The sequence below is a fragment of the Syngnathus leptorhynchus genome, chromosome 18 (assembly GCF_054491065.1).
Source record: "Syngnathus leptorhynchus isolate UIUO chromosome 18, UIUO_Slep, whole genome shotgun sequence".
Taxonomy (NCBI): Eukaryota; Metazoa; Chordata; class Actinopteri; order Syngnathiformes; family Syngnathidae; genus Syngnathus; species Syngnathus leptorhynchus.
In genome coordinates this window covers 3,628,903-3,650,645 of record NC_141212.1, presented here as the reverse complement: position 1 = coordinate 3,650,645, position 21,743 = coordinate 3,628,903, and the positions used below count along the sequence as shown (strand labels likewise).

At 42.8% G+C, this 21,743-nt stretch overlaps 4 protein-coding genes and 1 long non-coding RNA gene across 16 annotated transcripts in view; 3 read left to right on the top strand and 2 right to left on the bottom strand.

Moving 5' to 3' along the window:
- The window catches only part of runx2b (RUNX family transcription factor 2b), a 67,518-nt gene extending 63,102 nt beyond the window's left edge, over positions 1–4,416 (top strand). For all 5 annotated transcript variants that reach the window (XM_085937408.1, XM_085937407.1, XM_085937405.1 and 2 more), the window contains 2 exons: positions 258–419; positions 1,985–4,416. In XM_085937408.1, coding sequence (XP_085793534.1) covers positions 258–419; positions 1,985–2,481 — 659 coding nt within the window. In that variant the 3' untranslated portion in view covers positions 2,482–4,416. The remainder of the gene's footprint in view (positions 1–257; positions 420–1,984) is intronic.
- A 403-nt stretch (positions 4,417–4,819) lies between these two features.
- On the top strand, positions 4,820–12,142 carry LOC147042430 (uncharacterized). The gene is made up of 3 exons (XR_015068967.1): positions 4,820–5,005; positions 10,041–10,121; positions 11,527–12,142. It is a non-coding gene; the product is annotated as an uncharacterized LOC147042430 (long non-coding RNA).
- Positions 7,501–11,930, bottom strand: clic5b (CLIC family member 5b). Of its 2 annotated transcripts, none has more exons than XM_085938140.1 (6): positions 11,379–11,930; positions 9,348–9,457; positions 8,877–9,002; positions 8,615–8,721; positions 8,093–8,274; positions 7,501–8,012 (listed from the first exon to the last, which is right to left on the bottom strand). In XM_085938140.1, exons 1-6 carry the CDS (start codon positions 11,832–11,834, stop codon positions 7,848–7,850), a joined length of 1,146 nt encoding a protein of 381 aa, XP_085794266.1. In that variant the 5' UTR covers positions 11,835–11,930; the 3' UTR covers positions 7,501–7,847. The 2 variants fall into 2 exon arrangements, with proteins under 2 accessions (XP_085794266.1, XP_085794267.1); XM_085938141.1 differs by lacking the exon at positions 11,379–11,930 and adding an exon at positions 10,207–10,445.
- A 28-nt stretch (positions 12,143–12,170) lies between the features above and the next one.
- On the bottom strand, positions 12,171–15,958 carry enpp5 (ectonucleotide pyrophosphatase/phosphodiesterase 5). Its single transcript, XM_085938138.1, has 4 exons — positions 15,704–15,958; positions 14,142–15,004; positions 13,903–14,079; positions 12,171–13,494 (listed from the first exon to the last, which is right to left on the bottom strand). Exons 2-4 carry the CDS (start codon positions 14,989–14,991, stop codon positions 13,082–13,084), a joined length of 1,440 nt encoding a protein of 479 aa, XP_085794264.1. The 5' UTR covers positions 14,992–15,004; positions 15,704–15,958; the 3' UTR covers positions 12,171–13,081.
- A 1,482-nt stretch (positions 15,959–17,440) lies between these two features.
- hmgn3 (high mobility group nucleosomal binding domain 3) lies at positions 17,441–21,541 on the top strand. 7 transcript variants are annotated; one of them, XR_015068966.1, is made up of 7 exons: positions 17,443–17,640; positions 18,495–18,548; positions 18,763–18,792; positions 19,347–19,397; positions 19,482–19,580; positions 19,685–21,217; positions 21,299–21,541. XR_015068966.1 is itself a non-coding variant. In XM_085938146.1 (7 exons), exons 1-7 carry the CDS (start codon positions 17,626–17,628, stop codon positions 20,204–20,206), a joined length of 357 nt encoding a protein of 118 aa, XP_085794272.1. In that variant the 5' UTR covers positions 17,443–17,625; the 3' UTR covers positions 20,207–21,541. The 7 variants fall into 7 exon arrangements, 6 of the variants coding, with proteins under 6 accessions (XP_085794269.1, XP_085794271.1, XP_085794270.1 ...); XM_085938146.1 differs by having other exon boundaries at positions 19,685–19,784; positions 20,199–21,541; XM_085938143.1 differs by having other exon boundaries at positions 17,441–17,640; positions 18,498–18,548; positions 19,685–21,541.
- Positions 21,542–21,743: the final 202 nt, after the last annotated feature.

Here is a 21,743-nt window from a genome sequence, read left to right as displayed (position 1 = left end):
GTAACATTCCGAATATGCACATACTTAATTCATTCATACTAAATCACAATCACGATATCGACGGGACTTTTAAAACATACAATTGAGGACAAAAGTTTTCTCGCTTCACTTCCGCTTGTTTACGTGCTGCTATTTTTAATTTTTTTGATAAAACAAACAGGAAGTTGTTCTCCTGGAACTATTCAAAGCGGGTCCTCCACAAACACCATTAATGCAAATGTTTTGTCACTGTTGTTTCTTCCTCCGCACCCGATCAGACCCGCGTCAGTCGCAGTCGTCGCCGCCGTGGTCGTACGAACAGACGTACCCGTCCTACCTGAGTCCCATGGCGTCCCCCTCCGTGCACTCTACCGCCCCGCTCTCCTCCAGCAGAGGCACGGGCCTGCCTTCCATCAACGATGTGCCCAGACGCTTGCCAGGTTAGGATCACACATCAGATAAGAATAGAATACCCAATAATAATAAAAAAAAAGAAACATACCGTGATGATTAGAATTCAACAATTTCTGTCACATTTATTAGACTGGGGCACATCAACAAAATGTCTCTTCTGCACTCACTCAAATTGCATTGTGCAAAATTGCTGGGCTGATTGTGTCTGGCTCACAGTTTGTACGCTCCCAAATAAACTAAAGCACTCCCGTTTGAAGTCCCAACTTGCCGCCCCGCCCCGCCAGACAAGTTTTCTCTCTGTACACCTGTTGACTCGCAGCCATGTTTCAAAGGCAGTTCGCGGCCTTGATGACTTTGGACTTTCCCCTAGTCGGCTTTCATTTTGTTACTTTGTTGTCATCCGCACGAGGTGCCATGTCGAACCAAATTAATAGTTACTTCTCGATGTCACAAAAAACACACATGTACTCCCCCCCCCCCCCCCAAAAAAAAAAATACTGAACAAACTCATGACCTAACCACCAGCTAACATGTTGACACTTGATACGGACACTTAGCTGCCAACATTCAGGTTACACTCCTTAAATATGCAAAGATGCATAAAACATACAATATTATGCAAATTTCCACTGCACTTGTATAATTAATTTAATTAGTAATGATACACGAAATCGAGATACATTACATACAATGTAAATATCGACAAAACGATGTAAATATGCCGAATGAAGAGGAATCTGACAAACGTGCTAGCTCACATTCCTTCTTGAATTTTATAAGAATAAATTGGGGGTTGCTTTTTAATTAGCATCATATGCTACGTGACGCTAACTTGCATGTAAACACGCTGAGCCCCTCCCTGTCCCTCCACGAGACTTCCGCCCCCTCATCTTCTTTTCGCAGCAGACGTGGTGACAGGGAAGACGCCTCGTGATTTATGTTAAGCGCGCCTTGGCTGGACTAAACCACTGCGGGAGACAAATGGGGACCGAGCAGGGGTGTATGGTACGGGGGTACGGAGAAGACCTCCCATTCGCCATAAACTCTGCACCCAGCGCCTTGCTCGCCACAGCCAGTTAGTGGTTTCGGGGGGTACTTTTTATTTTTGGGGGGGGGGGGTGTAGCACGCACACACACACACACACACACACACACACTCGCTGGAGCCGACGGGAGGCGAGCGTCGGAGCCACATCAGAGCCGGGGTCCGCCTCATTATGAATCTCATGGAAACTGTTTCTTGCACAAAGTGTTTCCACATGTGCTGCCCCCCCCCCCCCCCACACACACACACATGCATACTCACGCACACACACACACGTAAATTTGCGTAAACATGCAAACGCTTTGTCAGCGCAGGCCGGCGAGACAGAAGATGATGAATAAAACAATACAGGCATTTTTAGTCAGATTTATTCCACCCAAAGGAAAACACGCCAATAGAAAAAGTGGGGGGGTGAATTTCTTGCAATCGTTGAAGCATTTTTGTTCTTTTAATGGCCTTATTAATATAAAAAGAAATGGGGGATTTTAGAACATCATTATCTTTGTCTTCTGTTGTAAATGTGGTCTTTTTTTTTTATTATTTCAGGTTCATCGGACCTGAGCCCCTTCCCGGGACAGTTTGAGCGCCAATTCCCGGGCTTGTCCTCCCTGACGGAGAGTCGCTTCAGCGGTCCTCGTATGCACTACCCGGCCACGTTCACCTACACGCCGCCCGTCACCTCCGCCATGTCGCTGGGGGGCGCCCACTACCACACCTACCTTCCGCCACCGTACCCGGGCTCCACGCAGAACCAGAGCGGACCCTTCCAGACCAGCAGCACCCCTTACCTGTACTACGGCGCCTCGTCCGGGTCCTACCAGATCTCCATGGTGTCGGGAGCGGGCGGTGGCGGCGAGCGCTCTCCCTCGCGCGTGGCCCCCCCGCCCTGCACCAGCGCCTCTACGGGGACTTCGCTGGTCAACCCCAACCTGCCCAGCCAAGCGGATGGCGGTGTGGACGGGGGAGACGGGAGCCACAGCAACTCGCCCACCGTCCTGAACACGGGCGGGCGCATGGATGAGGCTGTGTGGAGGCCCTACTGAACACCTGACTGAAAAGGGATTTCTTTTGTTTAAAGCAGCTCATCCTAACTTGTGTGGACTTGTCTTCATGGAATGTTTGGACGAAAGCGCTCAAAGCAGCAATAAGAAGCACATCCTTCCGAATAGACTTTTTTTATTTGTATCTCTTTAATATCAACGGACAGGAGACACAAACAAACAAAAAAGAACAAAATAATAATGTTTACACTACCACATTGAAGTCTGAATTTAACCGGCGTAAATTTGTATATTTTGAAGGGGAAATTTTATCAGCAACATTTTTCTCTTAAAAATATTTTTGAACATTTTAAAATATTTTGACTTTTTCCTCAAATCTCCAATTTTGTTCTTGTAAGATTCCGGCGTTCATGTGGTAGCGTAATTGTTTATCTTTGCTTTTACATCTTTCATCCTGATTGTTCCTTTAATGCTTTGTTTTGCATTAGGCATGTTTTTCGTTTATTTTTATTTTTTTCTATACGACAATACAGAGACGCACTGAGCAGCGAGACTTATTTAAACGTGTATATTACAGGGCGTTCTGCTTCCTGTTTAACTTATGAAGCCATAACTTATGTATTATTGTATTTTTGAAACTTGACTCATCCCAGTACTTTTGCTGCGTCTTTATGACTCCATTTTTCAACACGGCGACAACAAAAAGAAAAAAAACAATTTTGTACGACAACCAAGATTCAGACAATCAGTGAAATTCCAATAAAAGAGCTCAGGATCCAAAGATTTTGTTGTTTGATACGTGGCCACTTTAAGAAAGTTGGTCAGGGTGTTTGACACTCGCGTTGGTTCTTTTAATAATCCTTTTCTTTGTCATGTTGACGCCATCTTGACTTAAGTAAAAGCACTTAATGGTTTACAAAAGTTGTGTGATGTCATCCTGTTGCCTGATTGGCTGTTAGTAGTCCGCAATTATGTGCACACATTTATTTTCAGCATTGTCAGAGGATTCATTTTGAACATTTGAATTCTATTCTCCGTCAATTCCAAAGGTACATTTTTGTAAACGTTTGTACAATACCAAAAAAAGTGCAATTTAGTACAAAACACACTTTTCTAAGAGGCCTTTTCTCACATACACATTTTGTACAAAACTGATGGTATAAATAGTTTCAACAAAATACTATTGGGAAATTATGATGTGGTGCACAAAAATTGCAGATGAAGTTTTCTGAGCGCTATATCCGCTGTCTTTAGTTGTACAGCTTTTCCTTTGTATTAAATATAAAAAAATTAAGTTTTATTTTTCTATTGCTTGTTTTGACATTTTATTTGGAATTAGATTTATATGTAGATACGTGTATGTCTACATGTATGTGTATATAATATACAATACACATATATTTACACAGACACATTCATACATATATACTATAACCTTTTTGGTATTCTAAATTTTCTTACGTTTTATTTTATTTAAATTACCATTTTTTTATTACTTTTAGAACTTGTTTTTTAAATGTACTTAAAATGTAGTTTTGAAAGTTTATTTTAATTTAATTTATTTATTTTTTTACTTTTTTTTTAAATTGGCAAATAATTTTTGGGAGGATTACTTACTAAATTGTGAGAAATAAAACGAAAAATTAACCGGTTTTCTTTTTTTTTTAAGATTTGTAATACTTTAAAAAAGAAGATATCTTTTTTTAGTTCATCAATCATCATGAACAATGTTTTGCACTATCAACATTACCACAAACTTTCTTTCTTTCCCGTTAATTTGGCACAAAATGAGATGCAGACGTCACTGTTGGGCATTTGGTTGTCATCAGACCTTTTATTTTGTGGGCGCTAATATAATAAAGTCATTCAGGAGGAGTTTATTTTTGACGGTTTGCATGCAGAGCAAATCAAATATTTCACACATGACATTCCCACTGCTTCAGCCTAAAAAGTCAAAGTATTTATGTTGTAACTGGAGAAAGCAAATAAAAAGCTTTTAGATGATTTGATGGATTTTAATGACATGACTTTTTTTTTTTTTGCACTGTCTCCCAGATAACTACCAACATCTGGACTGATCTTTTCCAACTTTTTTTCATGTGTGTGTGTGTCTTTGTGTGCGTGTGTGTGTTATTTTATTTTAATCCCATGTGTGTTGCTTGTTGATGTGACATTTTAGGACTTAAAAGAATTCAATCCTGGAATTAATTGGATGGCATTTATTTGTCAGGACATTTACAAGGCATATTTGACAAATAAGGTCATCATGTGATTCCTGACCCTGACTGATTAGGGAACTACTTTTTGTCGAGTGCCTAGGAATACCTTTGTTCAGGATTTGCATGGGAATTCGATTGGGCGAGAAAATGAAACGGTGTTGCGTGTACTGTATCTTTAAGAATAGCTATGCAGTGAGTGCGCATGCGTCGTATGATGACAAGCGGGTTCGTCAAACTTTCAACCCGGTAGTGTGTTCCTCACCTGTGCGATTTAAATACTGCTGTTTTTTTGCACGGCACGTCGGATTATAGCCTTAGACACAATGCACAGCGAAGTCCTGGTCAAGGTAAGCCATTGTAAACTTTATTTGTGTTTGTCGCTTTGCAATGGCGTGTTGTGTGCGTGTGTTTGGGGGGGGGTACATGTGCTTGCATTATATGTGCATGTTTTACAAAATACCTTTTTACCTCCTATTATTTTGTATGCATGTTCTTGTCCGCAAATGAGTATTTTTAAAGCTACAATTTAGTATTTGATGGCTACAAATAAGTCTTTTGCACTTATGAGATACCTAATGAGTATTTTGCAACCATAAATTAGCGTTTTGTGCTCAGGTTTGACTAAACGAGGAATATTTCCACTTTTCCTCATCTGTCTGTCATCGTACAGTAGTTATTCTTTGGGATCGTCACTATGTCTGAGCGCAAGTTGTCTTTGGATGATGGTAGTGGCGACAATTTGGGGTCTGGGTGGCGGGGGCGGTTTAGATGGGCGGCGCTCATCCAGACTCTTGCCGCCGTTAGTGGCGTTCCAGAGACGGGAGCAGAGACACGGACACGCCGGGAAGCTGTTTTACATTATTCCCAGACATAATAGAGCCAATCTAAGTGTGTTCACATGAGTTGGAAAAAAAAAAAAGGGGGGGGGGGGCTTTGAGGGTTTTAAGCTTCACCATCCGTGTTAGTGTGTGTGTGTGTTTTCTAGAAGGTGCATGTCAAGAACATTCTTGGGATTTCCATGAATTTAAATTATTGTGAAAGGGGGAAAAAAAGAGAAGGGAGGGGGGGGGGGGGGGGGGATCACACTGGTTATACTTTGACATTCCCGGCGTTGTGCAATTACAATGATGAAGTTAAAACAAGCCAGACGCCCAAAGACATTTGCATCAGTTGACTATGTGAAAGGTATACAAGGAGCTCTCAGAAAGGCGTGTGATCATTTCATAAGTCCCTATATTGTGAAAATAAATCTGTCATGTCAATTTGACACACCACAGAGAAACGTGTTGCTAACAACCCTGCCAAATTTAAATGATTAAAAAAAACAAAACTTTACCAAGTAAATCAAACGAAGCTTCAAAGTTGTGATAGCTTTCTTTTTGCTCTCAAAAGTTGCCTTACCAAAGAGTCATCTTAATTTAAACTGAGTCAAGAGGAATTGTGTACTTTAGCGCCCACTAACGGCCATTGAAAAGTGTGACTTGGATGAGGGGGGGCCGCCCACCCATGCGGCCCTCCCCGGAGCCAAAGGCAGTCTAGCTTGTCCTTATTAAGTTAGTGCCGCTCCAACACATTTTTGCCTCTGCATGCTAAATGAATGCCAGATCCCAGCCCGTCCCCAATTGCTGGTCCCGCCCAGCACACCAACGCCCCCCCCCCCCCCCCTCCCAAAGTGGGCCCCCAAATCTAACCCAACTTATAAAAGTGACTTGTCTTTGCTGACCCAATATGAGAAAATGATGAACTGGCGGGGAAAGTGCATCCAGGCAGCCGGCCAGAACCTTGCAGAAAGCCAGAAGTTATTCTTCAAGGCATGAAAGTGCCCCCCCCCCCCTTCTAGCCCCCCTCTTGGAACCGCTTTTTGGGGTCCGCAAGCAAGTCTCTGTTTTCTTTTATTTCCTGAAATACCAGCGACAAAACAGACAAGAGAATGCAATTTCTCTAGAAGTTGCATGTGAATGGTGAAATTCCAATTCTGGTACTGTTTATTGGGGTCTCTGAAAACAAAGCAAATCGTGCTTATTAACTCCAATTCTTCATATATGTCATAACATCTGTCAGATCCGATCAATCTCCCAAACATGAAAGCAACGGCGTCCATTTTCAAAGTGCCAGGACCATGGACAGCGACCAGGTGTGCAAACAAAGGGCTCCTTTGTCAGCGACGCCCACGTTACTGTTTGGAATTAGACATCATCCCGACTGTCAGACCCAGGCGGGTACGCAATGCGAGTCGTGTGCCAGAACTTTATGCGGAACAGGCCAAAGGCGCCACCCCCCCCCCCCCCCTCCCTTACACACACGCACACTTTTTTATTATTATTATTATTATTATAAGACGCTGTTATGAGTGAAGCAAAAAAAAACATAAAAGATAGTCAACTATAAAAAAAAAAGCAATTTTTGCGTCTTTTTTTGTACTTAGTATTGGTATTTGTTTCGTCCCACCGCAGCTAATTAGTAAGCCGCGAAGAAACGCCAGGCAGGCGGGCGGCCTGCGTTTATTTTCTCTGGCATCAAGTCAGAGCGCTTTTTTTTTTTTCTTCAAGCGAGGAAAACTGGAGACGACTCGCGTGGCGGCGCTCCTCGGCTTTTCCGAGACGGGATGGCGTTGAAGCTCTGGCACGGAAGCCTCTTCCATTTGTAGCCGTCATGCGTCAGCCAAAAAGGGATGGGATTTGATTTGCAGAGTCACCGTTAAAGTGCAGTACCTTCACCTTAAATGTTCCACAGCGCGTGCTAGAAGCTCCTTCAAGACACGGGACATCTTCGACTTTATAGGCTTGAGCGAATTAAAAACTCTTTGCAGTTTGTTAAAAACCCAAAAAAAAGTAAACATGAGGAGACAAAACATGTGAAGTTTAATGACAACTAAGAGGAACTTTGACGGCTCGTAGGCGCGCCATCCCTCGGGAAGACCAGGCGCAGCGGGAGCTCAATAATAAACATCGGAGTCGGGCGAGACGTCCACAGGCGTGGGGATAAATAAATCTAACCGCCTTGACGCCTGTGAGTCAAAGCTTTTGCAGAAAGGGAGCTTTGTGTCATGAGGAATAAATAGCTCACAGACAGCAGGAGCGGGACCATCCGTCACATCTGAGTGCATTTGAGCATCCTTAAAACTAATAAATCTCTGCAGGGCTGAGAGAGAGAGAAAAAAAAAAAAGGAAGGTTTTGCTAGTTAAGAGGCTACTTGGCCAGCCTCTTGGCCACGTCCTTATAGGCAATCTCGATTTCAGCGTCGGCGGCGCATGTGTTGTTGAACTCGTCGCGGGATGCGGCGTTCTTCAGGTAGCGCCAGATCCCCGTCATGTCCGAGGGGATGTCGTAGTTACGGTACTTCTTGGCTACCACCTGTAAAATACAAATGAGAAAGTTTTTAAGCATGGCTTCTTGAGACTTTTTGTGGGTAATCTGATTGTTTTTAAGTCTACCTTGACAATGTGCAGTTTGGGCAGCAGGTTGCAGTCAGCCAGTGTTAGCTCATTTCCGTCCAGGAAGTTTCTTCTGGACTCTTTTTCCTCCTCTCTACTGTTAGCATCGATCTCGTCAGGCAGGGGACTGTTCAGATAGTCGTCCAGCTTCTGTAGGGCCCTTGTCAGACCTTGCCCGAGCGCTAAAAGTATGCAAAGTGCTGTTATCATAATGTCCACTAGAGGGTAGCAAAGTATTCAGTAAAATGCAAAAAGTGGAGTCTGCTGCCCTCTACTGGGGAATGTCATCATTTCACCCTATCTTGATTTATTTTTTTATTAACATGATTTTTTCCCCAAACATTTTAATGAATTATTTTAATGAAATTATAGACGCAATCATTTAACAATTTTCCCCCAATTTTTTTTATTTTTTAATACAACAATGGCAAAAAATAATAATAAAAAATCATTTAAAATAAATAAAAAATACATTTTGAAAATATTTCACACAGTAAATAAAAACACGGTAAGCTTCCTCACCATTGTTGGCATCCATTTTGGTATTCTTGATGAATGCTGAGAACTTGGCGAAGATGTCGTTGCCCGCTGTGTTTGATTCTCTATGTTTGGCTGCCAGTTTGGGATACCTCAATTACAATCAGAACAAAAATAATCACGTCATTACTATCATTATTATTGTTATTATTATTATTAATACATTTTAAACCAAAACACTGGTTACCTACTTTTGACCTACATAGAATACATACTTTGTGTGTGTGTGACTGTGTGTTTGTGTTACTTGGGCGGCGCCAGCATTTCCTCGAGGAACTCTTCGATCTTATTGATGTCCGTTTTGACTTCACCATTGTAGGTGACGAATGGCGGGTGCGTGCCGGGCGCCAGGTTATTAAGGTCGGCCGGCTTCCTGAGGGAGGCCAATATCCGAACAAGATGCTTTTTTTAAAAAAAAAAATCTATATAATGGACTTCATAGTGTACAATTTCAAAGACATTCATTCCAACAATGATTATCAACCTCGTTACAATAATTGGAGTAATTATCTATGTTAAGTATATTGGAGTCAATGTGTAATGAGTGGATGAGGCCTCACTGTGTTCAAAATCATTCACTCATTACCTTACCCATTATAAAACTACTTTTGGACTTGTCAGGCACGTCAACGTTATGTCAACGTCAGCTAGTACACATTCCTAATAGTACCCAAATAAATAATTAATTAATTAAATAAATAATGACGTCATTGCTCACCTCTTGAGGTCTACGGTGGTGACATTGAAGACGACGCCTTTGAGCCATAAAATCATGAAGAGACGCTGAGAAAAAGGACAGTTGCCAATACTCTCGCCATCGCTGCCCGCCTAAGAACAAAGTCATTCTAGAATTATCATGAGGAAGAATCCTAGTTATTATTTTTGTCATGTATTCTTTCAAATCAATTTTAAAAAGTGATGACAAAGTGGGGCAACACTGTAGTTGATTGTTAGCAACTTTAGCCAGATGCAATTTAAACCTTTGCGTGAAGAAAATACCTATGCAGCGAGGACGCTATTGATTTTGAATGAGCTCATGTTTCAGCACACTAACCCACCATTTAAATTATGAATGTCACATGCACACACAGAAAGAAGCAAACACCAGAACACAGTCAACGTCTGTCTAAAAAGTTGCCAAGTCAGCTTGAATCCAGCGCTAGCATGTGTCATTGTTACCGCACAAAAACAACACAGATACAATTCAGTGTAAAATAATGACGCACACAGCAAAGCTCAGACTAAAGTATTTAGCAGTAATAAATAGAACAGAAGAAGGCCACATCTGCAATGGAAACACCCACAGATTAAGTCATCATCACTTTATTAAGATGTCTTGTCATTTTGTTTTTATTTAACCAGAATTTCTGTGTGGATTATTTATTTTCACATTTTATGCCACCTGCCACAGGTGCACGTCAAGTCCCAGGGGGGCGCCAAGCAGCACAACAAACACCGTCGAGTACAACTGAAGCATCACTGAGCATCCCAGGTAATTTAACCTCTGCTATTGTGTTACTCACACACACGTGCACACGCAAACCGCACACAAATCGACTTTTTTTTTGTCGTCTTACCTTGACAAAAAGTTCAATCTCAGGATCCCTCTCAGAACCTGACATGCTTCCTCTTCAATAGCAAAAGTCTCCAATATGTCACGCCACTACATCCTACCTTCAAACTCCACACACAGTCCCAGTGTCAAAGTCCAGTTATGCAACAAAGTGGTCCTAAATTGGTCCTAAAGTCAGCTGATGCGTTTAGGGTCAGATTTGTCTGGTAAAGCAGTTGGAATGAAAGCAAGCAAAGCGTTCAATGACACTGAGTGCAAACAGGTGTCAGGCTTTGCTGGGGGGCGGGGGGGGGGGGCAAAGGAGGCGGAGCCTGTGCTGCATTTTTAATAACCCGTGTTCACATTTACGGCTGAAAGATGGAGAAAGTGAGTACGGAATCATGGGAAAATATCTATCTATTTAGAGTTTGATCATTAAAATTGTTCCCATATTAAAATTGTTCCCTCAAAATTCCCCCAAGTTTTTTTTTGTAATTAGAAATTACAGCAGGCTCATGATTAGTTAAACATTTCAATGTTAAAAGTCATAAAATAGTAACTATTCATAACCCCCCCAAAGGTTTAGCTATTAAATGAAGCTTTTAAAGTTGATGGTTGAAATTAGTGACTCGTCAGGCTAATCATTCACGGACCTGTCAAACAGTAACACATGTCAAAAAGACAAAATAGCAACTCCATCACTTTGACAGGAAGAAAATCACTTCCTGGGAAATGCACAATACCAACGCTGGTCCACTGAGCAAAAAAATAAAAGTAAAAAATTGTTTAGAATAATTAAAGTTATTTTGAAACACACTTTTTTTTTGTATTCATAAAAATTCAATGGTTACCTTTATTATTATTATTACCTTTTTTCTAATCGTCTGACTATTGAGAGTTTTTTAAATATTGCTTAAATCATTGCGGTCATTGAAAGTTTCCCAATGACAACACTTTGAAAGTTGTCCATGTATTTTTAAGATCGTTGCATTTATGGAAGTGTGAAGGAATGTGCGAAAGCCGGAGCGCGGTGCTTTGCCAGCTGATCTCTGCCCGCTGCTTATCTGGAATGTCAGATATAGATAAGACCATGTCGTAAATGTGAGGACACCTAGCATCACCGTAAAAATAAATCACTGCTAACACACCATGGAAAATAAGCAAAATACTGAAGATGGTGGACAGACATCGACCTACCTTGACATAGAGTGAGATCGTAGGATGCTCGGGCTCGACAGGAGCGAGGGCGCTCTTGTCCAGGGTGAGGTTCTCCAGGGTCTTGATGCCGTAGTCCACCTGGTCTTCCCCCTTGGCCATTTTGGAGTCAACTTCTTGGTGCTTGTAGGCCATCATCATTCCATCCTCAACGTTGTCCACCTCCGGGGAAGATGATGACGATGATGATGATGAGCGTCGGGATCCGCCGTTCACCTCCTCTGCGTTGGTCTCCTGGATGACAGTTTTCATCTCCATCACTTTGGTTTCCACCTCCACCATCTCCTGGGCTTTTTCTTCGTCTTTATCGCTGGATGAGGAAGACGAGGAGGAGGAGCGGCTGCGTTTGTCTTTGTCCCCGGTGTCCATGTAGTCGGGAGAGACGTGCTCCTCCTGGGCCGAGACGTGCACCATAACGTCATCCACGGTCACTTCCATGCCGGTTGTTGGATCTTCTGGGCTCAAAAGGAGTGCAGAGGAGAAGTGGCAACGGCTTCCTCCCGGAAGACTGATCCTCAACCGATACCTAATGGGGCAAATTCCATGGGCGACTCCCTGCAAAGGACCTTTGAACCTGCCAGCTCACCGATAATTTACAAAGTGCGCTTTATCGCTAGAGCCCGCAGGCGACACTTAGGCTTCTCGTGCAAAAAAAATTTTTGCTTGTATTGTTTATTTTATCTGAAGATATATTTTTGTATATATTTTTTTATGAATAAATAGATCTTATTCACAATTATAAACAACAAATGACTTGATTTCAAATTATTTTTAAGTCAAGGCGTTTTAATTTCATCAACATAGGAAATCAGTAAGTACATTTTTTTGACCCGATTTATGTTACATTGTACAAATGCAAATCATCTGGCAATTATTTATTGAACAAATCACTCAAGTATAATGCGTGTGTGTGTGTGTGTGTGTTTCTCATTCATCTGTCAGCAAGACACTTTTCCCTCTTTCAGTTTGAAAATTTATCATAGAAAATGAAAAACAATACATCACAGTGTCATTTTGGGGGGACTCGGGAAAATGCTCTAATAATCTAAAAGCCATAAAGACAGAAATACTTAATAACTTTCTAACACTTTGACCAAGCTATTTTAAAAGCTTTTTGGCGAGAGGCACCTAACTTTTATTTCTTTTTTTCTCCCCACGACAACATGTAACGTATACATAACCTACTGTCTACTGCCCCCTGTCGGTCATGTAGTGCAAATCGCAGGAACAGTTCTGGCCCGAAGCAACGAGGAAAAAAAAAAACTCCTAAGAGAGGAAATACTCACAATGGCAAAACTGCACTTTACATTCCACCAATATGGAAAGATTAAAAAAGAACAGACTACACGTAAAGACTTGAGAACACGTAGCGACTCTGAATGGGATGATCGACAAAGGAAATAACTCAAAACGGCTTTCCATAGGAGATCTTTCCAGGGCATGTTGCCATACCTCGCTTTGACACCTCTGGCAGAATTATGTTACCCTTTTAAAGTACCAAGTTCCAATTGAAATACTTTTCCACCCATTGGAAGCCCGAAAAGAAAGCCACTAAAAAAAGCTTCACACTAAGGTTTTGAAGTTCTACCACCAAAAGCATCCACACTGGACCCGAGTCCCCACCTGCTCCTGATTGGACTTCCTCCAGGACGGGGTACGAGTCCAGCATTTCCGCTTGCTTCCGGCTACAGGTGCAACTCCTCTTGGAGTAAAGGCTGCGACATCTCCCTGCTGCCTTGCTTGAGCAAAGGCAGCTGCATGAGCGTTAGCTGCTGCACAAACACAATCAGGAAGCCCGCAACCAGGAGCACCCCCAGGAGCGACCCCACCAATACGGGGAAGGAGGTGGGCCGCACCGTCCCCGCAGGGGTTGGGGCACCAGGCGGGGACGCCGTGGGCTCCGGGTGCAGCAGGTCCCGAATGTCCGAGAGGGAGCCGTTGTTGGGCAGAGGTGGGATGGCCAGGATGTGGCACATGAGGGGGTACAGGTCCACAGAGCGCATGGTGGGCTTCACGTAGTTCTGGCGGAAGGCTGGACCACGGGCTAAGAAGATGGGCTGCATGCTGCGCAGAGTGTTGTCATAGCCGTGATTTCCCACTGAGGAGAGACCACAAATTGGAAATAAATATCAGCGCTTAGACTCCACAGTCTCCACTTGGCTGCAGTGGCCCCGTTTTGAGCCTCTTTCTCCTCCATCGGTATATTAGCCCAACTCATGCCCTCAAAATTTCACTCTTTTGAACTATTTTCTATTTACAGCTACTATGATGTGCTATTTTTAGTGCCCCTGCTCAAAGTATCCGAGATGAGAGAAATTCTGCCTGACAACAAACCTGATGAAAAATACCAGCTTTTTTTTTGAAGCATGAAGAAGCTTACGCCTACACACCCACCATTGTTCTTTCCTCGTTAATGACATCAAATGGGATTCAGTTCTATGTTTAAGAAAAAGTAAATACCTCCAGCCGAGCTAATAATAGAATAGAGGGAGGTGTAGAGACGTACACATGAGCGGTGTGCTCCTGTTCTGGACGATGGTCCATCCCTCACGAGCCTCCAACAGGATGGGCATGATCCTGATGTTGTGGCGGTAGTGCAGGCGCTCGGGGATGGCGTCCTTCCGGTAGACCGTCATGTATGGGTTGGCATCAGATAACTTGTTGTACACCTCATCCAGCTTCCCTAAAATAGAGAATTGTCAAAAAAAATTATGCCAAGTTGACATGGCGGAAATCTGATGTTACCTTCTTTGGGGAGTATCGCCACCACGGGACTCTTGTCCATCATGGTGTAAAGGTCTCTGCTCACGTACTCGTCCAGTTCGATGATCTTATTGGGGAAGAGTTGAGTCATGCCGTGGTCGCTGGTCACGACCAGGTTGACTTTCTCGTACAGGCCCGCCTTCTTCAGCTCGTTGAGCAGGAAGCCTAGTTTCTCATCCACGTCGGCGATGACGCCGTCCATCTGGGAGCTTTCCGGCCCAAAATTATGTCCACTATCATCCGGTTCTTCCCAGTACAGGACCCCGAAATCCACAGCCTCCTGGACGGGTGCAGAGAACCATTTGATCAGGTGCTCCACCCGAGTCTCAAAGGCGACTGAGGCGTTGTATGGGAGGTAGCGAGTGGGGAACATTCCGTGGATCTTCACGTCGGAACCGGGCCACATCGCGGCACCGCTTCGCCCTCCGGATTTCTGGATGGTAACCCACAGGGGCACCGCCTGCTCCCACCACTGGGACTCGTAGAGGCTCTCTGTATCCATGGAGAAGGAGCGGTTGAGGACCGGGTCAAACATGTCGTTAGCGACGATCCCGTGCGTCTCGGCATAGAGGCCCGTCACCAAGCTGTAGTGATTGGGTAAGGTCTTTGTGATGTACACGTTCTTCACTTGCTCCACCGTCACGCCTTCCTGCATAAGGACGTGGAAGTTCGGCGTGGGGACGCGGTTCACGTAGTCCCAGCGAAAACCGTCGAAGGACACCAGGAGCAGCTTGGGGCGCTCTGTTAAGTCCTGGAGACAAACTAAAGGCAGTATGAAGGTCCATAAGAGGGCCAGAAGGCCCGGACCTCCACACATCAGATGACCCAGCATGATGTGTAGAAACCTGTCAACATAGAAGACAACTTCAGTGGACTTCTTTCCATGACCGCTATATAACTAGTAATAATATTAGTAATACTCAGTGTCGTTAATACACTTGGCTTTTTCCCCACCACAGTTGGATCCAAGGACAAACACATTTATAGGTTAGCATCAAGCTTGCAGACTTTTGGGAGATTTAAATGGTTGAATATTTTGGTGTTAAAAATATCAAATGTTTGTCTTTTTATTTTATGTCTGAGCTTTACAGAAAACTTCAAAGTTTCAAAGACTGATTAAAGCAAATGTGCTTTGCTATTTATTTAGAGAACTTTGCAAGTAGGAAGTTTTAAGATTGTTTTTATTGAAAGAACCTTAAAGCCTCTGTGATGTCAATTATGTTCTCTCCTTGAACGTATCTCCGTGATAAACGGGGGTTTACTGGTATTAGTAAACGCTCAACTGTGGATGTAATTCTAAATGACAAATCTTGCAGATGTGTTGTTAAAGGGTGTGCGGGTATAATAAGCAAGTCAGTAAATCGGTGACGAACATTATAGTGCATCAAAGCAACAAGGACAACATGAGATTAGCCGTAGCCGGGTTAACAGACATTTTGGATGCACCGTTTGCACGCGACAATTACAACTGCACATCGTCGATTAATCCGAGAGACAAGTACATCGTATTATTGACATAAAAAGCAATGTCACCATAGGCTTACCTATCTGATCGTTGCACAGTTGATGCGTGCGCACTGAGATAAACAGCCAAACTCAATACTGACAGCCGGAAGGAAGTCCCGCCTATTTGGCAGCGTTCACCTAGTGTATTTGTTTAGTCGATTTACATTCGTACGTGGCTCTCATGGTGACATGACAACAAATCGATTCGAATGTGTCATTTCTGTGCATGCATGGATGGATCGATCATAGACTGATGTAAATGAATGCAGCGTTGCCTTCTCAGCGCACACGGTGACGGACGAGTACGCCGCTTCTATGACGTCATAGAAGCTCAGTGACGGGGGGAGGCGGGGCGGAGGAGTTTCTTATAGTTTAAAATAGATTTTTATTTTACTTTTCGGGTGAAACAGATAATTGTGGTTGTTGTGCATGTTCGGAAATTTAACAATAAAGACCATATGAGGACAGAAATGCAACTATAGTCTTTTGACATATTTACTCTTATAACAGGAAAAAGTATTGTTCCCTTGAGTAAGTCAGGCATTTAATCTTTAAATGACCAGAACAAAACACTTATAATAATATTCACACCCACTATAGATGTATTACTTTATTTTTATTAGTCATTTGTGCTTTAACTAGACACTGTGGCACAGTTTCTTAATTTTAGAAACATCGTTTACTTAACACAAGGGGAATTCGTCCCCTGGTTGGGTCTTGTTGTAGAATGCAAAACCACAACCTACACTACCATAAATATCCACAAGAGGGCAGTCAAAGCCCGTCTAAGAGTGTCACTTCCTCGTACACAATGGCTTCAAATATTCTGTTTTCACATTTTGTCACCTTACAATAAAAAAACACTTTTAAATAAGCCCTGATACCTTATCGCGCGTACATATTTTATTTTTTTTTTTTTGCAATAGCTGCCTTCGATGCTCATGTCAAGTCCTAAAACATATTCTAAACAAAAGGCAGACAACATGAGATGAAGTGTTCTATACGTGCAGAGTCTACACATTTCTATACAAGCTTGACGTATTACACGTGTGCTCTTCATTGTTTCATTCAGCTGACTGTGGGTTTTTCATCACGTGCGTGCTTCATGACAAAGATTTTCAGGGGGATTGTTTTGTTTGTTGAAAAAAAAAAAAAAAAGCTCTTTTGTCATTAGTGTGGTACTCACTACACACTTCTGCTCGTTTGACATTACACACAAAGGTCATGCATTTAGGTTCAAAAGTTCTGGATGTTGTCAGGATAGATTTCCACTCATGCACTTTGTACACTACAAATGTACATGTGAATGTTAATCTTCATCATTATTAACAAGATTACACAGTGCATAGCAATAATTTGTATACGAATGGCGTTATAGAAATACATTTCCTTTACCAAAATGAAACCTGCTTATTTGTGATTTTATGTCACAGATTTGGTAAGAAAAGAAAATCCCCGGCACACAATGGCCGCTGTCCTAGATGTGGTACGTGTGTAGCATTGCGACAATTTTCCTGCCCCTTTTTGTTGGCCTTTTTGTTTATTTATTCGTTTATTTTACAACAATACGCTCCGACATGTGCCAGATCCACCGAGGAGCCATGCAGGCTTGGTTGTCATCGCTCGCCTTTGGTACTGAACAGAAGGCAGGGTCGAGTCAGGTCGCTCAGCCAATCGGAAACGGTCAGTGGCCGCTGTCAGTCCAAACATCCGTGACGTACTTATTTACATGAAGACAGAAATGACCAATAGCGAGTCGGCATGGGAAAAGATTTGGCGCGCGCCGGCCAATGGCGTAGCGAGGTACAGAGTTTTAGGGGAGTGCATAATAATCAACATATTAGACAAGGTGCTTTTTAGATATCGATCCGTTAGTTGGAATTACCCACCGTGTGGACTTTTGAAAGGCTTGACCTCATAGTTTAGCGTCGTTTTTGCTGTTTTTCCATTGACAAGCAACATGCCGAAGAGAAAGGTGAGTGTCAGCACTGCTATTTGGCTCCACGACCGCTTCGCAATTTTTTTTGCTGTTAAAAACAGCGCGCATCCGTTCAAGTGATTTGCAAGTTAGAAAACGTGGTTGCGTTTTTTTTTTCTCCGCGAGTTCCTCTATTCCCCCCCAACCTTAATTTTAATCCTGGATGTACAATGTCACGAAGAGACGCCGAGTCGATAAATGGCTAAAATGTCATAACGGAGGCGTCCACGCAGAAGGATGTCATGGAACGAAAAATTCAAAATAACACGAGAGAAATGTATTGAGAACGTTCTAGGCCATTTTTGGCCATCTTTGTACATATTCGTGTACCGCCTGGATGCCACCATTGTGTCCATGTGTGTGTGAGAGAGAGGGGGGTCAGGGTATTTGGGCCCATCCTAAGCCAACACTGTGTGGACCTTCCTCACCTCCTCTGTCTTGTTGGTTGTATGCGATGTTGCGCATGCGCATAGAGCAGCCCGCCTTTGTTAATTTGTGACTTCTCTGGCTCATCTCTGGCCATGTAAACAGGATGTTAATTATCACAGAAATGGAAATATGTCTTTATGAGGGGGGGGGGGGACCTTATCCACGCAATCGGCTCAGTGTGAGCAGCTTCACCATGCTTGGTGCAAGTGTTTTCATTTTGCAACTGTAGGCTATCATCTAATAAACTGCCAAAAACTATTTTTTTCCACTGAACTGCAGTGGCTCTGAAGTTTGATAGGAACTGAAATTTTGCCTGTCAACCCAAAGCACAAAAAAAAAATCTACAAAGCGACAGCTCATAACTTGAAAAGGTCAACCTAAAGTAGTGTTTTGACATGATGTGCTCGCTGTGCTCTCCCCAGCAGTCTCCTGAGGGCCACGAGGGCAAGGACAGCCCCAAGGTCACCAAACAAGAGGTAAATCAAAAAGTGCAACTTGTACGTGTGTCCGTGCGTGCGTGCGTGCGTGCGTGTGTGTGTGTGCAGTTTTTATTTGATTTTCTCTTATTATGAATAGCACTCACTAAGCGAGCAGATCAGGTAAAGACAAATTGCAGAAGTACAACTGATGTCTTTCTCTTCCTCTCTCTCTTTCTGTCTCTGTCTCTCGCTCTCTTAATGATTATTTTAGCCCACCAGGAAGTCCGAGAGGTTGTCAGCGGTAAGTTTGGTTCTCACCTCCTCCTGGCTGTCTTCACCACTATACTTCTTCAGTGTCAACGTTTTGCACGCGTTTGTTTTATGTCTTTTCGATGTTTGTCTTCTGTCCAGTGTGGTGCAGTAGTAATTCATTGATAATAAATCCATCGGTAAAACTCCAACCATGACGGTCCATTTATATCCCGGTCGGATGAATTTGGTGTGCAAAAACGGTACGAATAAGATAAAAAAAAAAATAAAATAAAACGATTACCCTTTTTCTGAACGCTGCTTCATCACACAGTCTGTTTTTTTTTCTATGTTTGTATCGCTGGTGTCATCACTTTTCATATCAATTTGGAGCCTTCGACATGACGCCAGCGAATACCGTTTATGCATGTATGTATGTTCAATGTCTCAAGTCGCCTTGCCTGAAAAGGATGTCTGCCATTTCAGTTCAAGGCGCCCATTTAGGATGAAATCTTAAGTAATTGATGCCCAGCCAAAAAAAGTTTATGAATGCCTGTAGATGCCACGGTAAATGCTCAGTCTAATCACGTTCTGTTGGTCCCTCAGAAGCCTGCGCCACCAAAGCTAGAGGCCAAAGCCAAGAAGGTCATCGTCAAGGTAAATAAAACTCATACACACGCATTTTATTCATCCTAATGATCAATGAATGGATAACTAATATTGATTTTTGAACCTCTGTAGAAGGTGGCCGACGAAAAAGGTGCAAAAGCACGGAAAGGCACCACCAAAGGGAAGAAGGAAGATGGCCCCGCCCAGAACGGAGACGCCAAGAATAACGAGGTTTGAGACAGACCCCCAAAACAAAAAAACGTGCAGGAAAAAAAGCATTTAATAACAATTGTCCATTTGTCTTTCCACACAACCGCATTTGCGTACACACGCAGATCTTTGTGTGTCGTCCATCTGTCAGTGTGTCTTCCATCAGAAACTCGGCTCCCTCCGCCATGTCAGTGCGAGGGCAGAGCGAGACGGTCAGAGTGAAGGGTATGCAAGAGTGTCACGCTAACCTAACTTTGCGTGTGCCCTACTAACGTATAACTTCATCTTCAGCAGAAAAGCCTTTTCACCCTGCGCTTAGTAGCGCCCGTTCGTGCGTATGTAGTACAATGGTTGGTGGTCCGTCAACTTGGGATGACATTTTGGTGCATCCAATCGGAGAGCCAGGTGGCAGCGTGATAGCAGCAGGAAATATTAGCAGAGTTGGATCCTAAAATTGGTGCATCCGTATGAAGCTAATGAACTTACGTTGCGTGATTTATTTTTCCTCTATTTGGGTGACATTTCAAATCCTACAATTAAAGAGATTGTGGTTTTTATTTTGTGATTGTTTGCAGTGTGTTACAGTAGTTTTTTTTTTTTTTTTTTAAGTGTGATTTTTGCTGTTTTTCTTCCCTCCAGGTGACTGAGGCTGCTGAGGACGCCACCGAGGAGAAAGCGTAAAAATGACGGACGCCACCCCCCCATCCCTTTTCCCTATCTACAATTTTTTGTAAGATGCTGAATTTTTGTAGACTTGTGATAGATGCTAGAGATGGCACCAACCAGCGTTCCCTAAAATTCAGCACTCCTTCAAAACTCTCTTTTTTTTATTTTTATTATTATTTTTTATGATTAGACAACTGCTCATGTTCTTCCTCCCGATTTCCGCAGTCGTCAATTTCAGTAGGAGTTGTCCTATTTTTAGAGAACACGGCGGTTGCCATGGAGAACACCTGCAGCATTTTTACATCTCTTCTTTTTCAGAACGGCCCATGGCTCCTTTTTGTATGTGTGTTCTAGACTGGACATGATGGTGGGTCTCGTCTTGACTTCCCAACCTTTTTTTGCTCTCCTATACCCGACCCCCCCGCCACACCCATCCTAATTCTGGTAATATTGCAACAATGTGACATAGCAATAAGCAGCGGTGCTTGTGTTTTAGAGGCACCTCAATTGGCTTTATCCTGTTGGGAGAGTATTTTCAAATAAAAGGTTGGACACTTTGTTTTTGTTCTGCAAGACTCCATTTATTAGGCAACATTCACACTAGAGGGCACGATGCCCAATTTGTGATGATGCCATCGTTCCATCATAGGCGTTCTAGAGAGGCTTTTGACAGCATTTTCCTCCAGGGGGGCCCTGCTCAGCTGTATGTGTGCGTGGAGTTGGACATCTTTTTGTGGGAGCCCACGTGGCACGGACAAATACAAAAAAGTGCTGCATCAGGAAGTGAAAGGTCAGCAATCGGGCGCACCAATGTGGCTCCTCTGTCGTCATTCATGGACATGATATGTAAAGCCACTGGTTGGCTTTCTTTTTTTCCATACAAAGTGAAATTAAGTTACAAAAGATTGGACAAGTCACAATTGTTATGTTATTATTCAGTTATCTGTCATCTACTTGAGTATTTATACCTTTGCAGCCAACATTGAAAGCAGGTAGTTATACTTTCAACAGCAAAATATTTGTGAAAGTTGAGCATTGTTATGTTAATTTATGTCATCTAAATCTTGGTCAAGATATGAGAGAGATGTCATGAACATGTCAACACCAAACATTAAGCGGAAGAGGAGTCTGCCGCCTTGTGGCTACAGGGGTCACCACTGATGCCAAGCCAAACAACTCAACAGTGGTGGCCAAACTTGTGCTTCAGGGTCACATTTGATTTCTAAAACAGACATGGTCCAAGATATGAGTATTACGGGGACTTTAAGAAAAACATATAATGGCTTACTGGAATAAAATAATCAATTCTTGTGTGATTTTTCATGAAGTTGATTGTAATACAACTGTTGGCTATATCAAAATACAACATGCATTTTTTTTTTTTATGATACTGATATTTTCAATTGTATTGACATTGGAGCTCTGTGACACTCGACCAACGGACATATTTACTGTTGATGACAGATCCGTGATAATTGTCATAATGTTACTCCAATGTTTCCATTCTGTTCCACTAAA

What these genes read in the sequence shown, in the direction of transcription:
- clic5b (XM_085938140.1), bottom strand. Translation starts at nt 11,834, where the DNA reads ATGGAAGTGACCGTGGATGACGTTATGGTGCACGTCTCGGCCCAGGAG. An exon ending in CGATCTCACTCTATGTCAAG is followed by an intron (nt 9,458 to 11,378) that starts GTAGGTCGATGT and finishes CTTTGTTCTTAG; the next exon opens with GCGGGCAGCGATGGCGAGAG. An exon ending in CAAAATGGATGCCAACAATG is followed by an intron (nt 8,275 to 8,614) that starts GTGAGGAAGCTT and finishes GCATACTTTTAG; the next exon opens with CGCTCGGGCAAGGTCTGACA.
- enpp5 (XM_085938138.1), bottom strand. Translation starts at nt 14,991, where the DNA reads ATGCTGGGTCATCTGATGTGTGGAGGTCCGGGCCTTCTGGCCCTCTTA. An exon ending in GGCGATACTCCCCAAAGAAG is followed by an intron (nt 14,080 to 14,141) that starts GTAACATCAGAT and finishes TCTCTATTTTAG; the next exon opens with GGAAGCTGGATGAGGTGTAC. An exon ending in CAGGAGCACACCGCTCATGT is followed by an intron (nt 13,495 to 13,902) that starts GTACGTCTCTAC and finishes GTCTCTCCTCAG; the next exon opens with TGGGAAATCACGGCTATGAC.
- hmgn3 (XM_085938142.1), top strand. An exon ending in AGTCCGAGAGGTTGTCAGCG is followed by an intron (nt 18,793 to 19,346) that starts GTAAGTTTGGTT and finishes TTGGTCCCTCAG; the next exon opens with AAGCCTGCGCCACCAAAGCT. An exon ending in CCAAGAAGGTCATCGTCAAG is followed by an intron (nt 19,398 to 19,481) that starts GTAAATAAAACT and finishes GAACCTCTGTAG; the next exon opens with AAGGTGGCCGACGAAAAAGG.